General features: G+C 32.1%; 1 protein-coding gene across 3 annotated transcripts in view; it reads left to right on the top strand.

Moving 5' to 3' along the window:
• Caps2 (calcyphosine 2) overlaps positions 1–24355 on the top strand; it is a 50700-nt gene extending 26345 nt beyond the window's left edge. For 2 of the 3 annotated variants that reach the window (XM_087192443.1, XM_004845095.4), the window contains 8 exons: positions 920–1015; positions 1101–1194; positions 6807–6925; positions 8168–8244; positions 13025–13179; positions 16970–17095; positions 18652–18748; positions 22197–24352. In XM_087192443.1, the coding sequence (XP_087048569.1) occupies positions 920–1015; positions 1101–1194; positions 6807–6925; positions 8168–8244; positions 13025–13179; positions 16970–17095; positions 18652–18748; positions 22197–22372 (940 nt within the window). In that variant the 3' untranslated portion in view covers positions 22373–24352. Of the gene's footprint in view, positions 1–919; positions 1016–1100; positions 1195–6806; positions 6926–8167; positions 8245–13024; positions 13180–16969; positions 17096–18651; positions 18749–22196 lie in introns of all 3 variants that reach the window. The other variant, XM_087192444.1, reaches the window with a different exon arrangement.
• Positions 24356–25331: the final 976 nt, after the last annotated feature.

The raw sequence follows: 25331 nt of genomic DNA, 5'->3' as shown, positions 1-25331 counted from the left end.
CCAAAAAAAAAAAGAAGAAGAAACTAAAACAAACAAACAACCCCCCCAAACCAACCAACCAAACAAAAAGCCCCCACAAAATAAAAACAAAAAAAGTGATTTTTAGATGTATTGTAATAGCTGGCCATAGTGACAAACACCTATAATCCCAGCACTCTGGGAAGCTGAGGGAGAAGTTTGAGCATAAACTGGATAATTTGGTAATTCAGGGAGACACACTATCTTACAATAAGAAATTAAAAAAGGGGTGGGGATGTAGCTCAGTGTGAAGGCTCTAGATTCAATCTCCAGTAGCACAAAACAGTATTTTAAAAAGAAACTTAGAAGTGAATTTTTAAAATATATGCATTACTGCTATAAAGTTCTAAACCATTTAAAATTAAGTTTTATGTATGATGCTTAATTTAATTTTAATGGTTTTAGTTAACAGTGGATTATTGGCAATGGAGCAGATGACAAGAGAGATGAGTTTTAAACCTAGTGTCTCAGCCTTATAAACTTTCAGTAATACACAGTTCTACTTGATGTTTTTTGTGTATATTTCTGGTAAAATGTATATTTTTAAACTAATACTTGTTCAGTAGTTTTAAACCTTTTTATGGCAATAAAAGGTAATTAATCATATCTTTGAGTAATTTCTTGCAAGCTAAAGATTTTTAAGGTCTTCTCTATTTTGAAAATGTAGATTGAATTAGTAACACACATTGTAACATAACCATATTCATATTTATATAAGATAATGTTTTTTTCTGCATTGAAATCAAATTTGACACTTTAGTAAGCTGCAGTGTGTTTCCTACAGCTTCCCATACCACACACTGAAGGGTTATGTTTTCCCACTCTTAGATGCTTAAATTTCATTCATCATTTCATTTAAAAATCATTCTATTTGAAAATCTTTGATATTGTATTTTTCTAGAAATGGACGTGATGCCTGCAGAGATCTGATTGGGTTCTTTTTTACCAATGACCAATCCCTTACAATATATGAATATCGGCAGTTTGGAAAAAATAGGTATGCCGTTAAATGTGAAAACCCTTGAGATGATTATGCCTGAGAGAAGTTGAATAACGTTACTTGTTTTTCATTTAACTTCTAGAACAAATGTGCTTCCATTTATTCCAAAAAACATTTATAGCCATCAGTGTGGACGAAGAAAAGGAAAACAGTACCAACTTGGTGACTTTTATATTGTAAGTTAAGTGTGTATATATGCAAAACATTTAATAGCATATGTGGGATTGTATGGAATCCCCATGTGGATGGAGAAGCAGGGCTTTTTGCCTTCAGTTTACCCCTTCTCCTTTCTTCTAATCAGGGACTATTGTGTGAGTGGGTAATGGTTGATATTTCCCAAGAAAGCTCTGCCTCTAAGGTCTAAATTCCAGTGGTACGAAAGTATGCTTAGAATTATTCTGTATCACCTCCCCCCATTCTACAATGTAAGTTCTATCCAAGGAAGTTTATCTCTTGGCATTTTTGAAAGCTCTTCAAGGTTATATTATTGGTTAAGAGGTTACTCCAATAACACTAGGAATGATGCTCCATCTAGAGTAGGCTTATTCTCTGAGGATGCATGGTTTCCTTCATGGAGGGCCATTGGTCTCTGGAGCTCCTAACCTATCTTTTATGTAATATGTGCACCATGGAAAGCTCATATGGTGTAACAAAAGGTTTCCCTAATATTGGTGGATTGCAGATAATGTTACAGTTTGTATGGTGCTCTGAAATTCCATTTTTCATTTTTTTAAAGTTTTTGAAGTGCTGGGGATTGAATCCTGGGCCCTGTCTGTGCTAGGCAAGTAATTTGCCACTGACCTACTCTTCCAGCCCCAGTACTCTGAAATTTTAAATTATAAAATTCATGTACTTTAACATGAGTAAAATGAGGCACTATTCATAGCAATCATTCATGTCATATTTATATAAAACTTGAGGCCAGAAGGGAGGAACAGTGAATCAAACAGTGAACCTTCTGTGAGGTCAGAGAAGATTTCCTGGAGAAAGTGCCATCTCACCTTGACTAAGAGTTAACTAGGCTGAGATAGGATCGTAGATGAGAGTAAGGAAAAACTTCAGGGTAAAGGGGACAGCTTGTGTAAAGAACAAAAACAAGAAAACTCATGGATTGTTTGGAGAACTGAAAGTAGTTTAGTCTGGTTGGAATATAAGACTCAGTGTAGGGGTTGTCAAAAGATTAATTGAGTTTCCTAAAAGTAGCCTTATGTTAAAGAGTTACATGAAATGTATGAAGGAGTCACTGAAGGAGACATGGGTGAAATTGGGGGGAGGTGACATGGCAGAAATACGTTTCTGATTACAGTGCAGGTAGTGAGTTGAAGACTAAATGTACGATGACTGGATTGGATTGACATATTAATCTTGGACAGAGGTCATGGCAACTTGAATTAAGCAAGTGGTTGTGTTTACAGAGTTAATTAGAAAAATAGAAAAAATCTTTGGGAGGCAAAACCAGTAAGATTTGATGACCAACTGAGGAAGGAGGGAGGGATGAAGAACCACTTGACATCTTAATCTTGGATTAAATATACAGTATGTATGTTACTCAGTATTGCCTCGAGATCTGGAGAAAATCAGCTCTGACTTCTATTTTACAATCTGAAGAAAGCAAGTTTAGCAAGTTACTGCTAGCTCTGAGTTGCTGTTTCCAGCAATTTAGTGTAGCTGATGATTTATTTTTACTGTCCTCATTCCATATTACTTTGAACCAAATGTGGAAATCTTCTGCATCCTTATATGATTTCCATGGAAGGAAAGGGAAGGAAGGAAGGAAGGAAGGAAGGAAGGAAGGAAGATAGGCATAAACTGCATGCTTTGTGTGTATAGTGGAAATTGTTTGCTTTTTTATTTTTATTTTTTGGTACCAGGGAGCAAACTTGGAACCTTGCAATTGCCAGGCAGGCGGCAGAACCACTGAGCTAAATCCCCAGCCCTGTAGTGGAAATTGTGAAGGCAATATCTAGGGAAGTTTATATTGTAACAGTATAAGGAAATACAATTTATTACTAGAAATTTCTATTCTTAAAAATGTCTTTTGAATATTTCCCATGTAAAAGGCCATCTCTCTTCATTTTCTGACTCTTCCATCCCTTGCCTCTCCCCTATCTTCTATTTTAAAAATATGGAATTGCTCAGCCCAACTCCTATCTTTTTTGGGGAGGAGGGGATTTTCTTCTGCTGTCTAGATATTCTTGTTGAACCTGTCTTTTCATTTCTATATGCCCCATCAATCTTTTCCTAAGTACACCATCAAGAAATTTTGATGCCAGCTATAAAGAAAATACTCATGTGAATATGCACATGTACTCATAGACACACCTGCGTAAGAGTGCTCCCACATATGTATTCACTCATATTTAACATCAGACACATAATACAGTCTGAATGGATGTACTCTTATGCACACATATAAGTATACTGATATATACAACACTGCTACACATCAGAGTCTCTCAATTGCTTAATATAATCCTTATTTACAGAAGGCTCTGAAACTTCTCATCCTCAGTCTTACCCTCTTCTCAACTGAAAAGGCCATATAAACTGCTGTATACTACATATTCTGCCTGGATTCTTATGATCTAAATGTAATATAATATTTCAATTTATCACTCATAATTCTAGACCTTCCAGTTATGAATTGTAAATTCTTTGGATTTTCCTTGATATGTCCTCTTTTCTATCCTTAATAGTCTTTCAGTTTTTGTTTGCATCTTGATACCAGAAACATCACTAATTTCTTTCTCAAAAGCCTTCATAACTTTTAGGTGTTGCTTTATCATGAAGATTAAAGAGTAGAGAGGTCAAATCTGAACTCACTATCTACAACAGCTCCTCTATTCTTTTTGCTCTTTTACTTGGCTTAATTTTTCTTCAGAGTTTCTAAACCTGACATATTATATTCATAGATATATTTTCATTACCCTTCTCTGTCATGATACTGTAACTCTTTGAAGGTTAAGGTCTTACCTATCTGTGCCACTACCATATTCCTATAATACTGAAAATTGATGCGTATTTAGTAGGCACTGTATTTTTAAAGAATGGTTTTAAGGGCTGGGATTTAGCTCAGTGGTTCTGCCACCTGCCTCACAAGAGCAAGGTCCCTAGTTCAATTCCTCATACCAAAAAAAAAAAAAAAAAAAAAAAGAATGGCTTTAAATTTAATATTAAAATTCTAAGGCTGGGGATTTAGCTCAGCAGCACTGTGCCTGATCCCAGGTACAAAAAACAAAACAAAACAGAAACTCTAAATTTTATTAAATCTCTAAAGGAATACTTTTTTATATGTATTTTTGTATTAAAAAGCAGTAGGACAAGACAACATCTGTATCCTGCTTCTTGGTCAGTGGAGACTTCATGAAAGAATGTATGAATGCGAAAGTGCCATGTTGGCTCCAACGTGCTGACACTGTGACAATTTGATTCATTGTTCACTAGTTTCCTAAAACGCCTTACCCTAGACACCAGTGAGGTGAAATATTTGTCCAGTAGGGAAAAAGTTAATCCATTACATTTGAAGCATAGATAAATGTTGGCAAATTTTATAGTCAAAAGTGTTTTAAATTTTTATTTAAAATTGAGAATTCTTTCCTTTTTAAATTTTCCAATTTATCTTTAAAAACAAAATCATCTGCTTATTTTTCTGGAAAATTAAAAATGTCACACTTAGTTCTCAAAGATTATCCTTCATATGATGATGCCTACATTGATAGAACATTCAGATTAGTGATCCTAAGAGACTAAGTTAGGCATTGTGTTTTGGGAGATAGATGTCTAATTTTAGTCTGTGGAATAAGTAGCCAAGAAAATTATGGTATTTTTACTCTACTAAGTTCTCAGTTTGATAAATTATTGTGTTCATTTTCTTGGATGTGTAAAAATGGAGTAATCTCTTACCATAAAGGAGTTTGGTAGAGATAATCTATCCTTTCATTTCTTTAGTAAATTACTTGATATTTAATTACAAATATAAAGCTAACTGTTTTTGGAGGAAGAGATAGATTTGCTTATTTTCAACTGCATATTGATTATTTTTTGTTTTTCAGTGATATACATTTATCTATATTCTTGCATAATGTACCTATATTTCTGTTTGATACATTAAAATTTTATAGATAGTAGGCTTCAAAGCTTTGGGACCAAATTCAAAATACAGCTTTTCCTACTTTAATGATTCTGCCTTAATTTACTTGCAGTATCAACTCCAGTTGTTAATTTTTTCCTGGGCTTGATGTAGAATGTCTTTAACCACTAGAAAGCTGCTAGTGTGTAAAACAGGCAGAAGATCTTCACTGAAGTACTTCCCAATTTATTTCTAGGTTTTTCTCATAGCAAATGAAAATATTTGTTCAGTATGTTGAAGCAGAGAGGAAGCTGCTCCAAGGTGGAAGCTATCAGCAAAGGAGCTCTGCTTGCCTCTAAATTCATCTGGCTCATTAGCTTGGCAGATCTGGAATCCATCTGCAATCTTAGTTGGGAAGCTCTAATTCATTGCTTCATTGCTTTCTTGAAAAATATTTTAAGAATTATCCCATGATTGGTGTGGAGGAAATAGAATTTAAAACCAAATCTTCTGCCAACCCAGAAACCTCATACAAAAGTAGTAAAGAGAATAGTTTTGTTACTGAATAAATATTAAACCAGAACATATTACATTAGAGGCAGTTTGCTATGAAATTGCAAAGACAGAAATCTCACCCTTTTATATACCTAAATGATGCAATCATTGCATACAAGTAACTTGTCTTAATGTAATAGGACTTGACAGCACCATTTGTCACAGTTTATCCTAGAATCACCTAGTAATTACAGTGACCAACTGTGTTACCTAATTGACTTTATTCAGAGGGAAAATAAACTTTTCAATTCTTTGTGACAGAAGGTGGTTTTGCATTTGGAGCAAGGTACGAAATGATATTATGCTCCAACATTCTTAGAAGAACTGAGATATAGAAGTGCTATCTCCCTTTTTGTTTACAGAGTAGTTTCTGGGTCCTGGAAAAAGACTTTCCGAGGTCATAGAGTATATATATATACACATATATACATGTATATATATGTGTATATATATACGTGTATATATATATATGTATATATATATATTTTCAAGGGAGAAGAAATTGCTTACACTCACTGTTCTAAGAAAAAAGGAAAGGAGGGAAATCTCTTCCCTTATGGTCTACAGGAAGAAATAAGACTCTTATTTTTAACTTGTACTTGTCCTTATACTGGCCATTTGTGCATATGAACAATGGAGGAATTAAAGTAATAATCTTTTAAGTTTGTCTTAAGAATTTTGGGTAAGAATTTTGTCCCTGAAACTTTGATGTTCTAATTGGTTTAAATTAGGTTTTATGTTTATGTCATGTCAATAATCAAAAGACCAGGTAAAAGATCATGATACATCTATCACATTCATCAATTCACAGGCACCTCTCTGTGGACTAATACCTCTATTCCTGTGTTGGGATGTCACAGTTTTGATGGAACATTTTTTTGTGTGTGTGATTCTTATTTAAAAAATTTCTTGTATAGCTGACTTTTTTGTTCACATGGATCATTAAATAGAAGACTGTTCTAATTGAATACTTGGGAGATTTGTATTTCTATGGACTGGCTAAAGCCTATGTAGATTCTAAATATTCTTTAAATATACTTTTTATTATTATTAAAATATGCCATGTCACTTATAATAAAAATGAAACATTTTAAATTAATATTAGGTTTTTTTATTTCTTATATGCTTTCTAGCTTTAAATAATCGATCTGTTCCTTTCTTCAGGGTGCAACCTTGACATTTTTGAGCTCTCATCATCCAAGTCTTCCACGAAGCATAAAAGAAAATATATTACTTAGACTTCGAATCACAAATATTGATCAAATGGCTTTGGAGTCTATAAAGTAAGTCAAATATGTATTTATCATTTTGAAAGTGAGTGAAAACACCATTTTTATCTTAAAGTGAGACTCTTATCACAAAACACTTAGATTTTTGTTAGTCCCACAATTGGGACTTGACTGACTTTTACACTCTTCCATCTCTAAGGATTTCTTTGAGATTGAAGCAGGAAACAGAGCTTCTATATTGAAGATTGTAAGATATATATATATATAATATATATTATATATATATATTCAATGTGGACATGTCAATTACAGAACTGTGTCCATGGCACATGAGGAAGATATGATCTAAAAGGTATAGATATAATTTAAAAGCATAGGTATTTCTACTTTATGGGCCATTTTGTGTTAAAATACATTCTATGTGTGAGAAGAGGTATAATCAATTAAACATTTAGAAATCCAATTTTATGTTAAACATAACATTAATTTACCTTTCCTATAGCATTTTTATTTTATCGACTGCTGCCAAAGATTTAAGCTTTAAAATATGGGATATCAATAAAAATTTTTCCCATATTTTTTCTATAATATTTTTAGCATAAAAAGTCTTTGGTGTCATATTCTTATACTATGTGCTGATGGATGATATACATAGTTAAAACATAATGCTATGAATAAAATGATTTCAAATAAATTTCAGTTTTTAAATTGCACATACACACTCACTCTTCTTGCTGAGAGTTTCTTGGTATTAAATACAACAAAAATTGTTTCTGGGCCGGGGATTTAGCTCAGTGGTTTCTCTGCCTGTTGCACAAGCGCAAGGACCCAAGTTCGATCCCCGGTACCAAAAAAAAAAAATTATTTCTATATGTGCATTAGGGGATCTATCACACAAACTGGCTATAAGGAAATAAATGTTGTTATTATTGACTGTATTTCTAAAAATAAATGCATTAGGGGCTTTTTAAAAATAATATTTTGTGATTTGCAAGGTAAAACTGCTTTTAAATTTAATTGTTTTGCTTAAGTCTTTCAAGAACATCGAAGCAGCTATAAAAATGAATATATTCACAGGTAGTTTTTAGAACATTTTAATGATTTTAAAACAACTTCTGGAATCAAAGAAGCAAGGTAAATTGGGACTTTATTGACTTTTATATTCGTCCAACTCTGAGAATTCTTTAGGTTTGGAGAAGGGAACAGTTAGAGCTTCTATACTGAAGACTGTAAAATAGAATATATACAATATAATATATAAATATATATTTATTAATGTGGACATGTCAATTACAGAACTGCATCCATGGCACATGAAGAAGATATAATTATGCAAGAAGCCAATGATAGGCTGGTCTTCAAGGCCATTCAAGGTATGTGTTTACACTACTCTCAAGAGCTAGTCTTAGTTTGCAGCCTATTTTCATTGTAATTAGTTAAATCAGTATTTTCAAGTTACTTCTCAGTTTTGTACCACTTGCTTTCTTTTCCTATTTGATTTTCAAAGTTAATATATTTATTTATTTCTTAAAAATACTTTAGGGTTTGTCTTACTTTAATGGTCCTAACTAAATAGTATTATATGAACTATGAAGTCAAGAATTTTAGAAAGTACTTAATAATATGGGCTTTACTCATAAACTAAATAAAATGTAAAGTTCATTTTTGTAATATAGTTGTCTTATGCATTAGATGATGTTCTAGAGATTTGTGATAGTTTAGAATAAAAGAAAAAGTGTTACGACTGGGATGGCTGTAGTTCGTGTTTGGACTCAGTTACTGATCTGACATATGTCTTTGTGAAAATCCTTTGTGCTTTTTCATCTCTAAACTGAGGATAATAAATGAGACATATGTAGATGTTGGAAACCATAGTGTTTTTAACATTTTGATTTTAGAGTCCAATCTTATAACCACTACTGTATATAGTATACAAGGCTAAGTAAGAGAGAGTTCCTTTATTAGATCTCATTGTGTAGAACAAAGATATTAAACAATCACAAAAATTAATACATACTTTATGGATTTTGATGATTTCTTTATTTAAATGTAAAGATTTTAAGCAAGCTCTAAAAATATTTTACTAGGAGAGGCTGGAATCAGATATGATGGTTGAGATTGGTATTTGAACTTAGATATTCTTGATATCATTTTTAGTAGTTTTTTCTGTTCTATCATAGTGAATACAGTTCTTGTCAATAATGAATCTGATCTATGGGACACAATGAAAACAGTCTTAGGTGGGAAATTCATAGCAGTGAAGACTCATATTAGGAAAACAGAGCAAGCTCAAATAAACAACCTGATGCTGAACCTCAAGCTTCTAGAAAAAGAAGAGCAGGACAAACCCAAAACTCATACAAGAGAGGAAATTATAAAGATCAGAGCAGAAATGAATGCAATGGAGGCTAAGAGAACCATACAAAAAAATCAATGAAGCCAAGAGTTCGTTCTTCCAAAGAATAAACAAAATTGACAAACCCTTAGGAAACCTTATCAAAAAAAGGAAAGAAAAGGCTCAAATCCATGCAATTAGATATGAAAAGGGTGTAATTACAATGGACCCAGCAGAAATCCAGAGGATCATCAATACCTACTTCAAGAACCTATATGCCAATAAGATGGAAAACACAGAAGAAATGGACAAATTCCTAGATACATAGGAATTATCAAAGTTGAACAAAGAAGACCTAAAAATTCTAAACAACTTAATATCAATCAATGAAATTAAAAACTTAATTAAAAACTTAGCAAGTAAGAAAAGCCCAGTCCCTGATGGCTTCACTGCTGAATTCTGCAGGATATTTAGAGAGGAACTACTGCCACAACTGTTTAAACTCTTCAATGAAATTGAAAGGGAAGCAATACTCCCAAATTCATTCCTGGAAGCAAGCATCACATTGACAACCAAAGCAGAGAAAGAACCAACTGAAAAAGAGAACTATAGGCCAATCTCACTAATGAACATAGTTGCAAAAATCCTTAATAAGATACTGGCAAATAGAATGCAGAAGATCATCAAGAAGATCATACACCCTGATCAAGTGGGATTCATCCCAGGGATGCAGGGATGGTTCAACATATGCAAATCAATAAATGTAATACACTATATCAATAGAGCCAAGGACAAAAACCATATGATCATCTCAATAGATACAAAAAAAAAGTATTTGACAAAATCCAACACCCATTCATGATGAAAACCCTACAAAAAATTGGAATAAAAGCCATCTACGAAAAACCAACAGCCAATATCATACTAAATGGTCCAAAACTGAAATACTTCACACTAAAATCAGGAACAAGAAAAGTTTGTCCATTATCACCAGTCCTGTTCAAAAGAATTTTGGAAACATTAGCCACAGCAATTAGACAATAGAAAGAAATAAAAGGAATAAAGATAGGAAAGGAAGAAGTCAAATTCTCATTATTTGCAAATGACATGATACTCTATATAGAAGACCCCAAGAACTCCACCAGAAGTCTTCTATACTTAATAAGCAAGTTCAGTAAAGTAGCTGGATATAAGGTCAACACACAAAAATCAATAGCTTTCCTCTGCACGAACAACCGACTCACTGAGAGAAATAGGGCAAACAATTCCTTTCACAATAGCATCCAAAAAATTGAAATGCCTAGGAATCAACCTAATGAAAGAAATCAAAGAGGTCTTCTCTGAAAACTATAGCACTCTGAAAAAAGAGATCAAAGATGATATCAGAAAATGGAAAGACATCCCTCTCCCCTGGGTAGGAAGGATCAACATAGTGACAATGGTCATACTTCCAAAACTGCTATATAGATTCAATGCAATCCCAGTTGAAATCCCAGGAGCATACTTCATGAACCTTGAGAAAACAATCCAAAATTTCATTTGGAACAAGAAGAGACCCAGACTAGCAAAAGCAATTCTAGGCAACAGGAACATGGCAAGGGGTATCATAACCCCTAACTTGAAACTATACTACAAAGCTACTGTGATAAAAAAACCAGCCTGGTACTGGCAAAGAAACAGACCTGACCACCAGTGGAACAGATTAGAAGATGTAGAAACAACTCCAGGCACACTCAGTCACCTCATCTTCGACAAAGGAGCCAAACACCCTCACTGGAGGAAAGATAACCTCTTTAATAAATTGTGCTGGAAAAACTGGGTTTCAAGTTGCCAAAGATTAAAATGAGACCTATATCTCTAACCATGCACTAAACTAAAATAAAAATGGACTAAAGACCTAAATATTAAGATAGAAACACTAAACTGGCTGGAAGCAAGATTAGGTAGAACTAACTCTTGAAGACCTTGGTGTAGGAAAAGATTTTATGAACAAAACTTCAGTCGCCCATGAACTAGAACAAACAATCAACAAATGGGATCTCTTCTTATTAAAAAGCTTCTTCATAGCAAGAGAAACCACCAACAGAGTGAAGAGACAACCCACAATGTGAGAAATAATTTTCATGATCTGTTCCTCAGACAGAGGTCTACTATCTACAATATATAAAGAACTTTAAAAAGTCAGATCTCCCAAATTTAAAGACCCAATCCAAAAATGGACATCTGAAAATGGACAGACATTTCTCAGACAAAGAAGTAGAAATAGCAAATAAACATATGAAAAAATGTTCAACATCACTGGTCTTTCAAGAGATGCCAATGAAAACAAAGCTGAGATTCCACCTCATCCCAGAAAGAATGGCTGCTATCATGAAATCAAACCATAACAAGTGCTGGCAGGGCTGTGGGGAAAGAGGAACACTGCTCCACTGTTGGTGTTAGTGTAGACTGGTGCAACCACTGTGGAAATCAATATGGAGATACCTCGAAGATCTAGGATTGGAAGGCCCATTTGACCCAGCTATTCCCCTGCCTGGTATCTTCCCAAAAGAATTAAAAGAATCATACCACAATGATATATGTGCACCCTTATTCATAGCAGCACAGTTTGTGATAGCTAATACTTTGAAACAGCCCAATTGCCCATCAACTGGAGACTGGATAAAGAAGATGTGTTGTTTTTTTTGTTTTTTTTTTCATAAAATGGAGTATTACTCAGCCATAAAGAATGAGAAATTAGAGACATTTATAGCTAAGTGGATGCACATTGAGGCAATTCTCTTAGGTGAAATAAATAGGACACACATGTGTAAATACTGAATAGTTTCTCTAGTATGAGAAACTGAAAGTGTAAATAAGGACTAAAAGATAAAATAGATAATGTTAAATAATAAGAAAAGGGGTAAAGGGGAAGGGAAAGTGGGAGGGGTAGAGGAAAGGAAAGAAGGGAATGGAATTAATATGAGAAAAAGAAAAAAATGGAACGAAAGTCTTTGTAAATAGGGAGAGGTGGAGGGGTTGAAGGGAGGGCAGGTGAATGGGAAAAAAAATAAGAACCAAGATAGAGTATTAAAGGAGCAAATTCCCAATGCTGTTCATTATATTGCATACCTAAAATGTTCCAATGAAATTAATAATATAAAAATATTGAATCTGGTGACATTTGTTCTTTAATGTATTAGATCCAATTACTGCTTTAGAATTTATTTTCTTAAATATAGTACAAACTGCATTAAAAGGAGCATATAACCTCTTATGCCTTTTTGGAAGGAGGGTTTACTTTAAGTATATAAGTATAGGCTTGTACTCCAAAATTTTGATGGTATTTAATATATAAATTGTAATTTGAGGATTTCAGGCTATTTTAAACTTTTTGAAATCGTAACTTTTGGATGACTTCTCTGCCCTCAGTTTTGTAATTCGGTAACAATAAAGAGGAGAGGAAAGAGATTAAAGATGTGGGGGTGGTTAAATATAGACATCTAAACAATACAACTAAGATTTTATTTGTAACATTTAGGTTATTTTCTTCCTTGGAGAAACATTTTCTTGTATTTAAAATATAACACTTTCACCACACAGTGGTGCTGTAGTTCTGGTATATTTACATGGGACTGAATATACTGCTTAACTCTCTTTATTAAAACCATCGAATTTTCCAAAGTCTTCCCTCAGTCACACATGGGATTTGGTTCAATATTTACATCCCTTATCTCCATTGCATCAGTTTTCATTTTCTTATAAGACAGAAAATTGCCTCTGTTTGATGCCTCTGTGCCTAGGAAGAATTAGTTTCCATTTCTCTTTTTCTTAAACAGATGCGCTGAAAGAAAAACTGCAGAAAAGAGGTGTTCGCATTTTGACTGGATTGGGAAAATACTTTCAACAGCTGGATAAGGAAGGATGTGGACTTTTAAATAAGGCAGATTTTAAGCAGGCTTTAAAAGTATTTCACTTAGAAGTATCTGAAAAGGTATGTACCACAGAAAATGTACTGCAGTGAATAATGTATTACTCTCAGGTGACATTATCGATTTCCTACTGAAGTTTTTGTAGCCCATTTGTCTCATTTATGACCTGCTACTAGTGTTTAGTTACCAGGCTGCAAGACTTCTTGATTTAAAAAATTTTAACATTTATTTCTCTTTCATGTATTTATTTAATTTTTTAGTTTTATTTAAATTTTTTCTTATTAGTATAACTTTGTGATATATAATGAATGTATTCATCATGGGGTATTGGTACTTATACATGTTGCATCTTGATCCTTTTTACTTCCCCTTCTCCTTTCCAATCTCCTCAAAGTCCACCTTTCTGTTTACTATTATCTTTCTTTTTACTTTGCTCTTTAAATGATTTTTTATTTTTTTTCCCAATAGTGGGGATTGAGCTCAGGACCTTGTGTTTGCCAGGCAGGTGCAGTGCCACTGAGCTAAATCTCCAGACCCTCTTTAAATTATTTATACCTTGAGTTTCTCATATAAAAGAAGCCATGTGATGTTTAACTTTCTGTGTCTGATTTATTTCACTTAGCATTATGGACTCAAGGTGCAGCCATTTTTTCTACAAATGACTCAAGTTTATCATATATTTATTAAGAACTTAATATCCAGCCACTGTGCTAAGTTCTGAGAATATGCACACTACTCTTATGATCTTATAATCGAGAAAAAATGATTATAAAATAATACATGTGTTAAGTAGAGAATGTTTTGGGAACAGAGGGGATGGTAACTAACTCCAAGATAGATTATAGGGAAGGAGAGGGAAGATCATAGAAGGATGCCTGGAGAAGGATACATTAAGGCTGAGTTTTGAAGGATGGGAACTCAAACAACTGATATTAAATGAAAAAGAGAACCATGTGAAGGCATGGAGAGTGTGGCCTATTTTCCAAACTGCAAATGTTCACCTTCACATATACTGTTCCCTCTGCTGTGACTGATCCCCCTTTAGATCTTTATATGCTGAACTTTCTTGTTCAAATCACAACTTCCTCTCTTACTCTGACCCCTCTGTCTAAAAAACCACCACGGTATGATCTCTGGGCCTTTCTATGTCAATTTCACATTTTACTTTCCTCATGCCACTTTGTAAGTGTTTATTGGCTTTCCTGCCAATAAAATATAAGTCCTATCAGAGAGGGAACAGGGTGCTTCTGGTTTTCTGCTCTTCCTCTAACCCTTGGGATAGAACCTGTTGTACAGCAAGTGCAGAATAAAGCAAGTGCATCGGTCTGAATGGATAATGTGTGGAAGGAAGGAAAACCGGTGGGAAATAAGCCAGTATATTAAAGTCTTGCATGCCGGGCTACAAAGTTTGGATTGTATTCTAAAAGAACATGAATTTGGTTCATATAAAGGATTTCAGATAGAAAATTCTTTTGCATTGTTCTCTTTTACTTAAAGTGGTCTTGTCACAAGGTATTTTTTGTGGCTGGAACATTGTAAATTATTGTGAGATTTAGGTTCAAGTTCTAGCTTTGTTATTTTAACTGTGTGGTCTTAGACAAGTCTTTTACCTTTTCTTATTACAGGATGTACCTGAGCAATTCTGAGATAATTGTTATTGTTAGAGTTGCTTGGAAGCTGAAGTGAGAAAGTTATATCAGAGGTTTCCTATCAGCTGTAAAATTCTGTGCCAGTATGATGTTCCTTATCACGGTTGTGAAATACCTGTCCTCTGGGTTTCATGACACTTAAACTTAGGGCTCACACTAGGGATCATCTATCTTCACCTCTTTCTTTCATGGATTAAAAAAAGTAACAGCAATAGGAAATGTGAAAGCCTTGGTGTCTTTACTGACAACCACTGAAAAATAATCAGTCACTAATAGAAAACTAGAGCCCAGATAACCTGGCCTCAAGTCTACATGCTCTGCATCAGTGCTGTACTTACCTTTTGGTGGTTTGCTAAATATTTATGACTAGGTTTATGAATAAAATTATAATAATTGTATGAAACTTCTAAAAGTGATACCATATATTATAAGAATATATATATTCTCCCTTTCTCATACATTTTAAGAAATACTCATATTTTATTTCCTATTATTTATCACTGTAAACTGCTCAGGGCCTGGTAAACATATGCAAGGGGTAGAAGAGTAAGATGCTAAGAATCATCAACCTAGGTCTAACTGGAACTAGAAAATGTTTGCATGAATACATAATCATTCTCCTTGATTTGAAATAAAAAGTTATGTGGGCTCCAAAGAGCCTGATTTATATGGAAATACTATCAATGAATTTACCTTAGTTTTTTTAACTGAATGTTTTTCATTTTGTACTCTATCAAAAGTTATATAAATTTGTTGCTACTTATGTAAAATCATTTAATTCTTAAAAACAACCCCTTTTAAATTTTAAAAAATATCTTTTAATTCTAGAATTCCATGAGTTGGGTGAGCAAATGTATTTTCTCCTGTTCATATTATTCATGTTTTTAAAGGTCAAGCTCATTTTTAATTTAACTGCACAGACAACTTAAATCTCTGTATTGTACAGGGAATTATGCAAGGCAAAAAGTCTGCACTGTTGAGAATTGAAGGGAGGCAGAACATTTTGAGATTTAGTTTTTCTAATTGAAGTTTTATTTGAAAAAGTTAGAAGGAGATGAAAGCAAATATTTGTTGAGTACTTATTTGCCAAGCACCTTGCTAGATATTTTATTTACATTCTCATTTAAAGCTAACAACTTGATTGAAGCACCGAAAATGTATTTATTTGAGTTTAGGAATGCAAGCTACAATTTCTTTGTTGTTGGGGATGCTGTGAATACAATATTCTATGAAATAGTACATTTGCCAAAGAAGTAAATGGCAATAGCAAAGTGAACAAGCTGACATAAGGGCTTAACTCAAAATTACACCTTTCAGTGTAAATTATAGAATAGTATTAGAGTATTCAAATCTTCTATACTTTCAAGAATGAAGACTAGCAGAAATACAATTAGTGGTCACAATGCTGTTGGAAGTATTTCAGAATCTGAAGTGATTTTGAATTGTCACATATATAATACATTTAATGAAATATTCAAAACCAATTACATGGTAACCATTTTTTTTAATACATAGGAATTGAACTTAAAGGGATCAATTTGTTGTCAGAGCATGGCTGGGTTGCAGAGGTAGGGGGAGGGATGGGGTTCATGGTAGTGATGCAGAGGCAGTGTAAAGGGGAAAACTTGATTGAAGGGTACAAACTTTTGTAAGACAGGAGGGATAAGTTCTAGTGATCTTTATATTGCACAGCGTAATGACTGGTTAATAATACTGTATTGTATATTTCAAAGTAGCTAAAAAGAGTTTTAAATATTCTTGCTACAGAGAAATGATAAATATTTGAGGTGACGGTCATGTTAGTCTAATTTAATCATTCTACAATGTATACATATATTCAGACACTACATTGTCTCCATGAATATATATATAAAATTAGTATTTGTCAATTAACAGTAAAATAACTTAAAAAATTCATGAGGTTTTGCCACTACTAACTGGGTTTTTTTTCAAATTTTATTAGAAATTGTTTGCAGTACACAAAGTTGACATTCATCTTAGGGACTGTACATAACTGATTACAGAACTGTTCACTTCTGAGTCCCTTTAAGTAATTTTCATTGGATTTATGTAAATTTTTTTTAAAAAATCTTTTGTTAAAGAGCTACTTTAAATCTACAGAAGATGTAACAAAACATGAGTACAATTTTCTTATGGCCATATATAACTTAAAGATATAACAAAGAATGCTGAATACTTTTAGGATTTTGAATCTTCATGGATAATTCTGATCACCAATGGCAACGGAAAGGACAAAGTTGATTATGGAGAATTCAAACGTGCCATTATTGGTGAAATGAATGAATATAGAAAATCATTTGTTCGAAAGGTAACTGTTAAGTAATCTTTTAAATTATTACTTTCTTTTTTCAGTACTGGGGATTGAACTCGGGACCCTGTGCTTGCAAGACAGGCGGCAGCATCACTGAGCTAAATCCCTGGCCCTTAAATTATTACTTTTAATTGGTTGTTAGGTTCATTATTTAAAAACTTGAATGAAACTTATAATTTAAAACATGTTTTATCATTTTACCTGTAATTCAGGTAATGCATATATGCATATAAACATACCCAGAAAAAAAAAGCCAAAATAACTTATGAATGTTTTAGAAAAACATAAAAGAAAAATAAAATTTGAAATCAAATTTTGTTTATAGATGACTAGCTTTGTAAATGTAATGAAATATCCTCTATCCTCAGTTTCCTATCCCTTAGAGTTGATATAAGGATTGAATGAGATAAAATTCTCAGTATTGTGACTGTCCCGGGGTCAGTGTTCAAATTGTTATTTTAAATGATGGTTAAAAGCGTTACTCTGGTTTTTATAATGCATACTGAATGTTAAAATGAAGATTACAATAATCATGATAAATTGGAATTAAAAGCGGGGCCCTGATTTTTATAGAGAACTACATTTTACTTGGCTTCTGGTTTCCATTTTTTACAGTCAAATTTGAGCATACAGTGTTCTTTTTCTTTTGTACGGACCTCATACAAAATTTACATGCATCTAATATTAAAACAGTATTTTGTAACACAGTGGTATAAACAATTATGTCAAATATAAACCTCCAACTCAAAAAGTTAAAATCTCTATCCTTTGTTGACCAAAAGACATAACAGAAACCTTAAATAAATACACCACATAATATTTATAAATTTGTACTTTTTATACTTTGCATGTACTGGTGATAGGTTTGAATATCAGGAGTAGGAATTGGGTTTTTTTGTGGTTGTTCATCTGTCTTGGTCTTGGGAATAGAAGGGGAAAAGAGCCAAGAGTGGTGGTGCATGCCTGTAATTCACCTCCCTGGGAGGCTGAGTCAGGAGGATTCCAATTCATTCTGTAATAGAAGTGAGGTTTCTTTGAGCTCAATATTGTGAATAAACAAGCTTGATTCTGTTTTTGACTCTTATGTCAATGTGGAATGTTGCTTTCGGTAGTTTGTGTGATTCAGCATCTTTGCAATGAAATATTTTGGGATGTTTTATAATACTCAGAGTTGCACTGAATTAGAGAAGCAATAAAGTAATTAGTATTTCTAAAGGCAATGTTCAAGTTTAAGAAATAAAGTAACAACACTCATTCTAAAAGTACTTAATTTTTTCATTAGAGAAATATTTGTAAGCTCACATTTGAGTTAAAATGTCCTCCTGGCAATTTGTTTTCGTCATTTGTCAGTTACAAGTTACATGAGAGGGCTTTTACCCAGCTCTTCAGGGCAACAGAGGTTAGGTTACATTCTCAAGGTTAAGCATCTCTCCTATACTAGTTCAATACTTTTCAAGTGTCTTGATTGTAGCTCGGAAACAACCTACTGCAAAATAGAAAATCAGGTTCTCATGTCTATTGATTTTATATAAAAATAACATTTCTCTCTTTAGGCCTTTATGAAACTAGATTTCAACAAAACTGGCTTTGTGCCTATTATAAACATAAGAAAATGTTATTGTGCAAAGAAGCATCCTCAAGTAATTTCAGGTAACTATTGAGTCAAAATACATTTGATTTTGAAAATGTTAGTAAAAATATCATTTTAAACCCATTAATTTAAAGCATAAACTGAAAACATTAAGATATTAAATAATTTTTGTTTGATGAGAACATTGAGAACAATTCTCCCTTCTTCATTGAAAAAGTCTTAGGTCTATTGTCTGTACTTGTTTCTTTAATATTCACAATTGAGTTAAAACTCTTATTTCTCACTTAGGAGAGTGAGGAATTTGTTAAAAGAACAGAAGAGATTTAGAGACTAGATGATTGCACGTGCAGATTCTCAGCCTCAATTTTACTGCATAGTTATCCATACCTAAGGATTTATGACTGAATAAAGGAGTACCTTTTTTAAGGGTTGGATTTATACATACAGTGGACATATATATTTCTATCAAGATTTTGAGATACAGTAAATTTCTAAAGTAATTATAGAGATTTATTTCCTATTATATTTCTTCTGAATAATTAGATTAAATAATTAGATTATAAATGCATTCTTGTTACAAAGAAAGCATTTGGGCACCATAACTCCCTACTTTTCTTTACATTGTTCTCCAGAGAAGTAAACATTACTATCATTTAATATATATGTGGTACCTAGGTTCGCGAACTTAATTCATTCCAAAGATTCTGGAAAAGATGGCTGTGGTCATGTTCATGTGGAAAAGATGGCAGCAGTCATGTTCATCACCCAATGCAGGGTTTGCAAACAAAAACAGTTTTGCCAAATGCTTCTGTTTGTGAACCAAAAGTGTTCGTGAACTGAGTATATTTCAGTTATCATTCCATAACTTTTTCATAGCTGTTAAATGCTATAAATACCTAATACATTTTGAAGTAATTTTGGACATCAAAGAGGTATTTAACATATTCTTATGTAGTTGATTTTTTATGCTCAACAATATGTTTTGGAATATCTCTATGATAAGCCTCATTGAGTCACCTTAGTCTTGTTTGTTGCATATTATTTCTTTCACAAATCAGTGTACTACAGGTTACATAGTCATTCTCTGTTGCTGGATTTTTAATTTCTAATTATTAATGCACAACCAGTGAGGCAATATAATGCTTATTTATGACTCCTTAGGTTCATTTTCTTTTTTTCTGTTTATCAGGAGTGATGTCAATTCTTAGAATTACTGGGATATTTATATTTTAAGTTTTAATGGACATTTACAAATTATATTGTAAGATAGCCATACTAGATGTACTGCTCTTAGTAGTAGAATTTTTTTCCTTCATAAATTTGCCAACAATTTAACCTTTTGTCAATCTGATGGACGAAAAAAAATTTTTTTTGCATTTCTCTGGTTCTTAGAGATGTAAAATATTTTCATATATTTATTGGGCATTTGTCCATTTTATGAATACTTATTGACCACCTTTTATGAATAGTTTCTAATTTATCATTTTAGTTATATGCTATTAATACAGAATACTGTTATTTTAGAGTTTTAATTCTATATTAAGGAAGATACACTAATTACTTCAGTTTCTTGTTATTAACTCATATATGATTTATTTAGTACTTTTATCTGAGAAGTTGAAAAATAGAATTGTTTTTGAAGATTAAAGTTAACCATTATTGACTTCTAAATTTCTAATTATTTTAGGTCAAAATAGTTGTATTTTTAAATTATTTTTATTTTTATTTATTTATTTTTTGGGTACCGGGGATCAAACTCGGGTCCTTGCTCTTGCACAGCAGGCAGTGAAACCACTGAGCTAAATCTCTGGCCTATGTAATTTTTTATCAATGACTAAATGAACAACAGTTTGTGTAAGATAATTTCTAGTGTTATTTAGGAGTTGTTAGTATATTTTTTACCCTTTAAACACCTGACAGTCTCTGCTTTTTTGTCTTTAGTCATATTAAAATTTTGTTCTTGTATATAGTTTACTCATTTCAAAACTAGACGGTTTCAACCTTGTGAATTTTTTCCTTTTGATTCTTTTTAAACAATCTTTAATAGGTAATTTAAATGGCTTCAGTTTTATTATGTGTCCCTGAATTGTAGATGCAGGAGGGTTTTACTTTCGTGTTTGTCAGTAAGGCTTTGTTAGTTTCAAAAATTTCATAATTTATCTTTGCAGTCATATTAAGGAGGACTGGCTAGCAAGCTTAACACTCTTAGAAAAACATGTTATTTTTTTAAAAAAGAAAAACTCTGCTGTCGTTATAAATTATAATTTATTCACTTGGCCATCTTTGGGCTGCAACTTGTTTACAATTTACAGTTTTAAATTGAGGCTCTTACACTGTATCTAATTTAAGTTTAACCATAGAAAATATTGTTTTTTACTTAAGTAATTTATTAGATAAAAGGTATTTTAAAGTGTAATGGAAATATGATACCCAAATACCCTTTGTGAGATGGTATTAGAAGTACTAGTGTCCATAGGGATTTAAAAATATTTAGTTACAGTTGTGGAAGATAGCTATTTCTAGGAGGGAGATTTTAAGGATATACAGAGTTTTTAACTACTTGAAATATAAATTTAATTAAGAAATTTTCAAAAGAAATTTGATTAAAACATAGCTGTTCAAATATATGGAAGAGAAATTTCTCCTGCTAATGTTTGTTTTCATATAGATTAGATCTTGATTAATTTTTAGACTTCACTAAGTCACAAATTTATTTTATTATCATTCTTTACATTGCATAAGATCTAGTCCTTTTTCATTCAGCTATTTTTAAATGAAACAATCATTTTTTTCTTGATTTTTCTTGCATGTTTTTAAAAGAGAGCTTTTATTTAGCATGAAAGGCACTTTCCAATGTTTTATTATCTTTGTCTATGAATGAACCTCAGGTTTGTTGGAAAGATTCAGCTCTTGCCCTAAGTTGTCTACTTTGTTAGACAAATGATTAGGGTGGTATTCCCATTTGTGTCTGTTCGTCAAAAGGCAGCCTGAACCTGGTGAGGAGGCTGAGACAGGATCCCTGAGAGTTCAAGGCCAGCCTGAGCTACATGGTGAGTTCAAGGCCAGCCTGAACTATGTGCTGAGACCCTGTCACAAAAACCCAGTCCAAAACAAAACCAAACGAAAAAATGCAACTTTAAAAGGTTTCAGAGAAGGTCACATAGATTTTTTTTTTTTACCCTTTCTTACTTTTTAAAAATATGGGCCTCTGTTTATTCGCTTTTGAATATTACCTGACCACCATTTGTAGCTTTTCATCTTTGAATTCCTCTTTTCTTATTAAAAAGTTGATTTTTTTCTTCTGTATTCTCTGCTGAAATCCTGAGAATAGATGAATATGAGAGAGGTGGGGAGTGGCAAATTAGGAGGAATTAATTTTAGTTCATGTGTAAATAAATTGAAAGTTTGATATGAGAATTTAAATTCTCATAAGGGTTTCATAAGATGAATAAGTATTCATTTATCATCACTAATCATTTTATTCAAATTTTACACACTATTTTACAGGTCATTCCACAGAGGAGGAAATCAAATCATCTTTTCTAGAAACATTAAAAGATGCTGGCGGCAAGTCTGATGAAGTGTCATATGGTGAATTTGAAGATTACTATGAAGGTCTAAGTTTAGGGATAGTAGATGATGAAGATTTTGTTAACATCTTACGTACTCCATGGGGAATTTAGTTTTTAATAACGAATATACTGTCAGCTCTAGGCAGTTTATAGAAGAGATGACTTTTATAAAATATACAATCAAAGCCTAGGATATATTTTTTCAGAACTCCCTTTATTGTGTTTTTTTCCCTCAGGAAAATTGAGTCTGAAAATAAAAATATTATGTGTGTGTGTGTGTGTGTGTGTATGTGTGTGTGCACATTCACATGCTTACCGCTTACCTAGGTTGGTAAATATATACATTTTTGGTTTATTACTTATTTTGAATCTATTTTAAAGAAAATTTTTAAATTTTTCCATAGGAAAGTTATATTGGTATCAAACTGTATTTTAAAGAAAATTTTTAATTTTTCCATAGGAAAGTTATATTGGTATCAAACTGTAGGAAAGCATATATTAACCAAGTTTCTTGTCCTTTCAGTCTTTTTGTTTGTTTTTCTGCAATCCTTCCCTGGAATTTTCCACCATTCTTAATTTGGTCAATTGGAATTGGGCTTAAAGCTCATGAGAGCAAAAGAGTTCAGCTTGTTTTAAACATATAAAAGTATTAAAGTAATTAAAGGACATGCAAGAGAAATTTCCAAACAGTGTGACTGTAGATATTTCCTGCAACATTAACATTTAGAATGATTGGAATTTACCTCTACCATGTGCCTTTAAACTGACTTGACTTGGAAGTTCTTGTCTTCTAAATTATGTTCTGTTGTTTATTCAATAGACATAATTATTCTGGTAGCCAATCATATCTCTATATATTTTTCAGTTTTTAAGTGGAAAAAATATTACCTATAGCATAGCAATATCATTTGACTAGAAACAATATAGGAGAGGAAATGTTCCCTTAGAGTACTAAAAAAGCCCTCAAAAGATCCAGTATGAAATATGTTGATCTAAGGGATAATTTAGTATTTCTTATCTAAAATGTAAAAGCATATTTTGTATCACAAAATGAATGAATGCTATTTTACATTTTTTTTTCTGATAAAGGGAATTGAACTCAGAACCTTGGACTTGCCAAGGTTCTGAGCTACACCCCTGGCTTGAATGAATGCTATTCTAAACATTTTTTCATGTACTAGGCAATCAAAAAATTTTCTTCTAAATATATATTACTAAATGGTTAAAAGTATTATAATCATTTTTTTCTAAATTCTATGTTCCTCATTTCTTCCTGGAAAGAGAAAAAAAGAGAACTTTATAATAGAGTTGTTTCCAACTTCACAATATTTATGTTAACAAATCAGAAAAAAATATATGAAGCAAATATAACTGGTTCAAAAAAGATGTATACTTTGCCAAGTACAACTTTGATCATATCACTTCATATACAGTGTATACTTGGCAATATTATCAGAAGCCTGGTATGTGTGAAATCAATAAACAAATCTTTCCAAGATTTCCTGAACTAGTAAAATTTACTCCTGAAGTATCAGAAGGAAATATGTGCAAATCCATGAGTGACATTTTCACTGACTAAATTCTTTATTTCTTGGCATGTTTTTCAATTAATTATTGAAATTAAGCTGTTATGCTAGCAGTCTTGGCAGAAATAAGTTTGTAGCACTATTTCTGAGTCACATTTTAAAAATTTCACAAATTTACATCTTTAACTCTATTAGTTATTCTTGTCTTCAAATAAATAATACTAATAGTCTTAAAATACACATAGTAATTTTCACTGATAAAGTTTTAATTCTCCTTTAAAATGTTATTTTAATATTGAGAATTCATATTTTTCTGTGACTACAATCAGGAGATATGTAAATTGTCACATTGTAAAAAGAGGGGGAGGAACTTCTGGAATGTAACCTGTTAATATGACAGTGTACTCAATATGTCTTCAATATCTTAATATAGATATTCACATGTGATTACTTGTAGTATCTCTACTAATGAGATGTAGCATTTTGTAGTTAATTTATCTTTCATCTTCTTAAATGCAGATTTAAAAAGTAAATAATACATGTTTTTTGATGTAAGTAATACATGTTTTTTGGGTATTTTGTTAAATCAAAATTGGTGACATAATAAATCATTCTGCTTTTGATTTTTGTCTTAACTGTCTACATTCTTCTTTGACTTTAGCATAGTAAATTATTTCATTTAGTATTTAATTTAGTAGAGAATATTTAATAGAAATGATATTTTCAAGTATTCATGACATAGGTGACTTTTCCTATTCTTAATGTTCTTTAAGATTCTGAAATTTCTTTTGAAAAACTTTAAAATATTAAATTATATGCTGTTTACTGTTATACGAATGTGGTAGTTAAATGGATTTTATAATCTCTAGATTTTGAAAGCTGCTCTTGGATATGATATATAGTTTCTTTCCCAGTTAACAATATGGTTTTTTTAATGTGTGTATTTATTTTACTGTTTATATTCTTATAAGTAAAGTTTTACAGAATTTTCAAGAAAAACATTTTATTAGAAAACAAGGGACATTATATAGAAATTTCAGAAAATGTTTTAATGTAAAGAATATACATGTGCATGATGGTTCAATTATAGGATAGATAAAAATGTTCTTGTTTTAAATTTTATATTATATGAATATATGAGCTTAATGAAGCAGTGACTGCATAGCCACTTAGAATAATTTATAATTTTGATACAACTATACACCATATTTTGTTTTAATTATTACTTTCAACATCTAGTTAGTTATTGTCAATTACTTCAGGAGAGAATTTTGTACAATATTGCAGATTATTTAATGTGTTTCTGTGAGATTATAGTTTGCAGTGCCTGCAGAAATAAAATAGGTAGCATAATGAATTGTAATCACTACTTGGTTGACCAAGAAAGACAAACATCTGTAGGGCAAGTGTTTTAAGAAATAGGAAAGTGAGCATATGTAACACAAAGCAAACAGGAGGAGAGCAAAGAGAATATATAGAGTGGATAGGTGTTAGTATCTGATAATGAGAAGAAGGGCATGTTATATTCTTCTATTTTCATTTTA

The sequence above is a fragment of the Heterocephalus glaber genome, unplaced genomic scaffold (genome assembly GCF_053883595.1).
Source record: "Heterocephalus glaber isolate CG9 unplaced genomic scaffold, H.glaber_assembly_v1.0 deba00001571, whole genome shotgun sequence".
Lineage (NCBI taxonomy): Eukaryota > Metazoa > Chordata > Mammalia > Rodentia > Bathyergidae > Heterocephalus > Heterocephalus glaber.
Note: the sequence above shows the minus strand (reverse complement) of the source record. Positions and strands in the feature narration are given on the sequence as shown.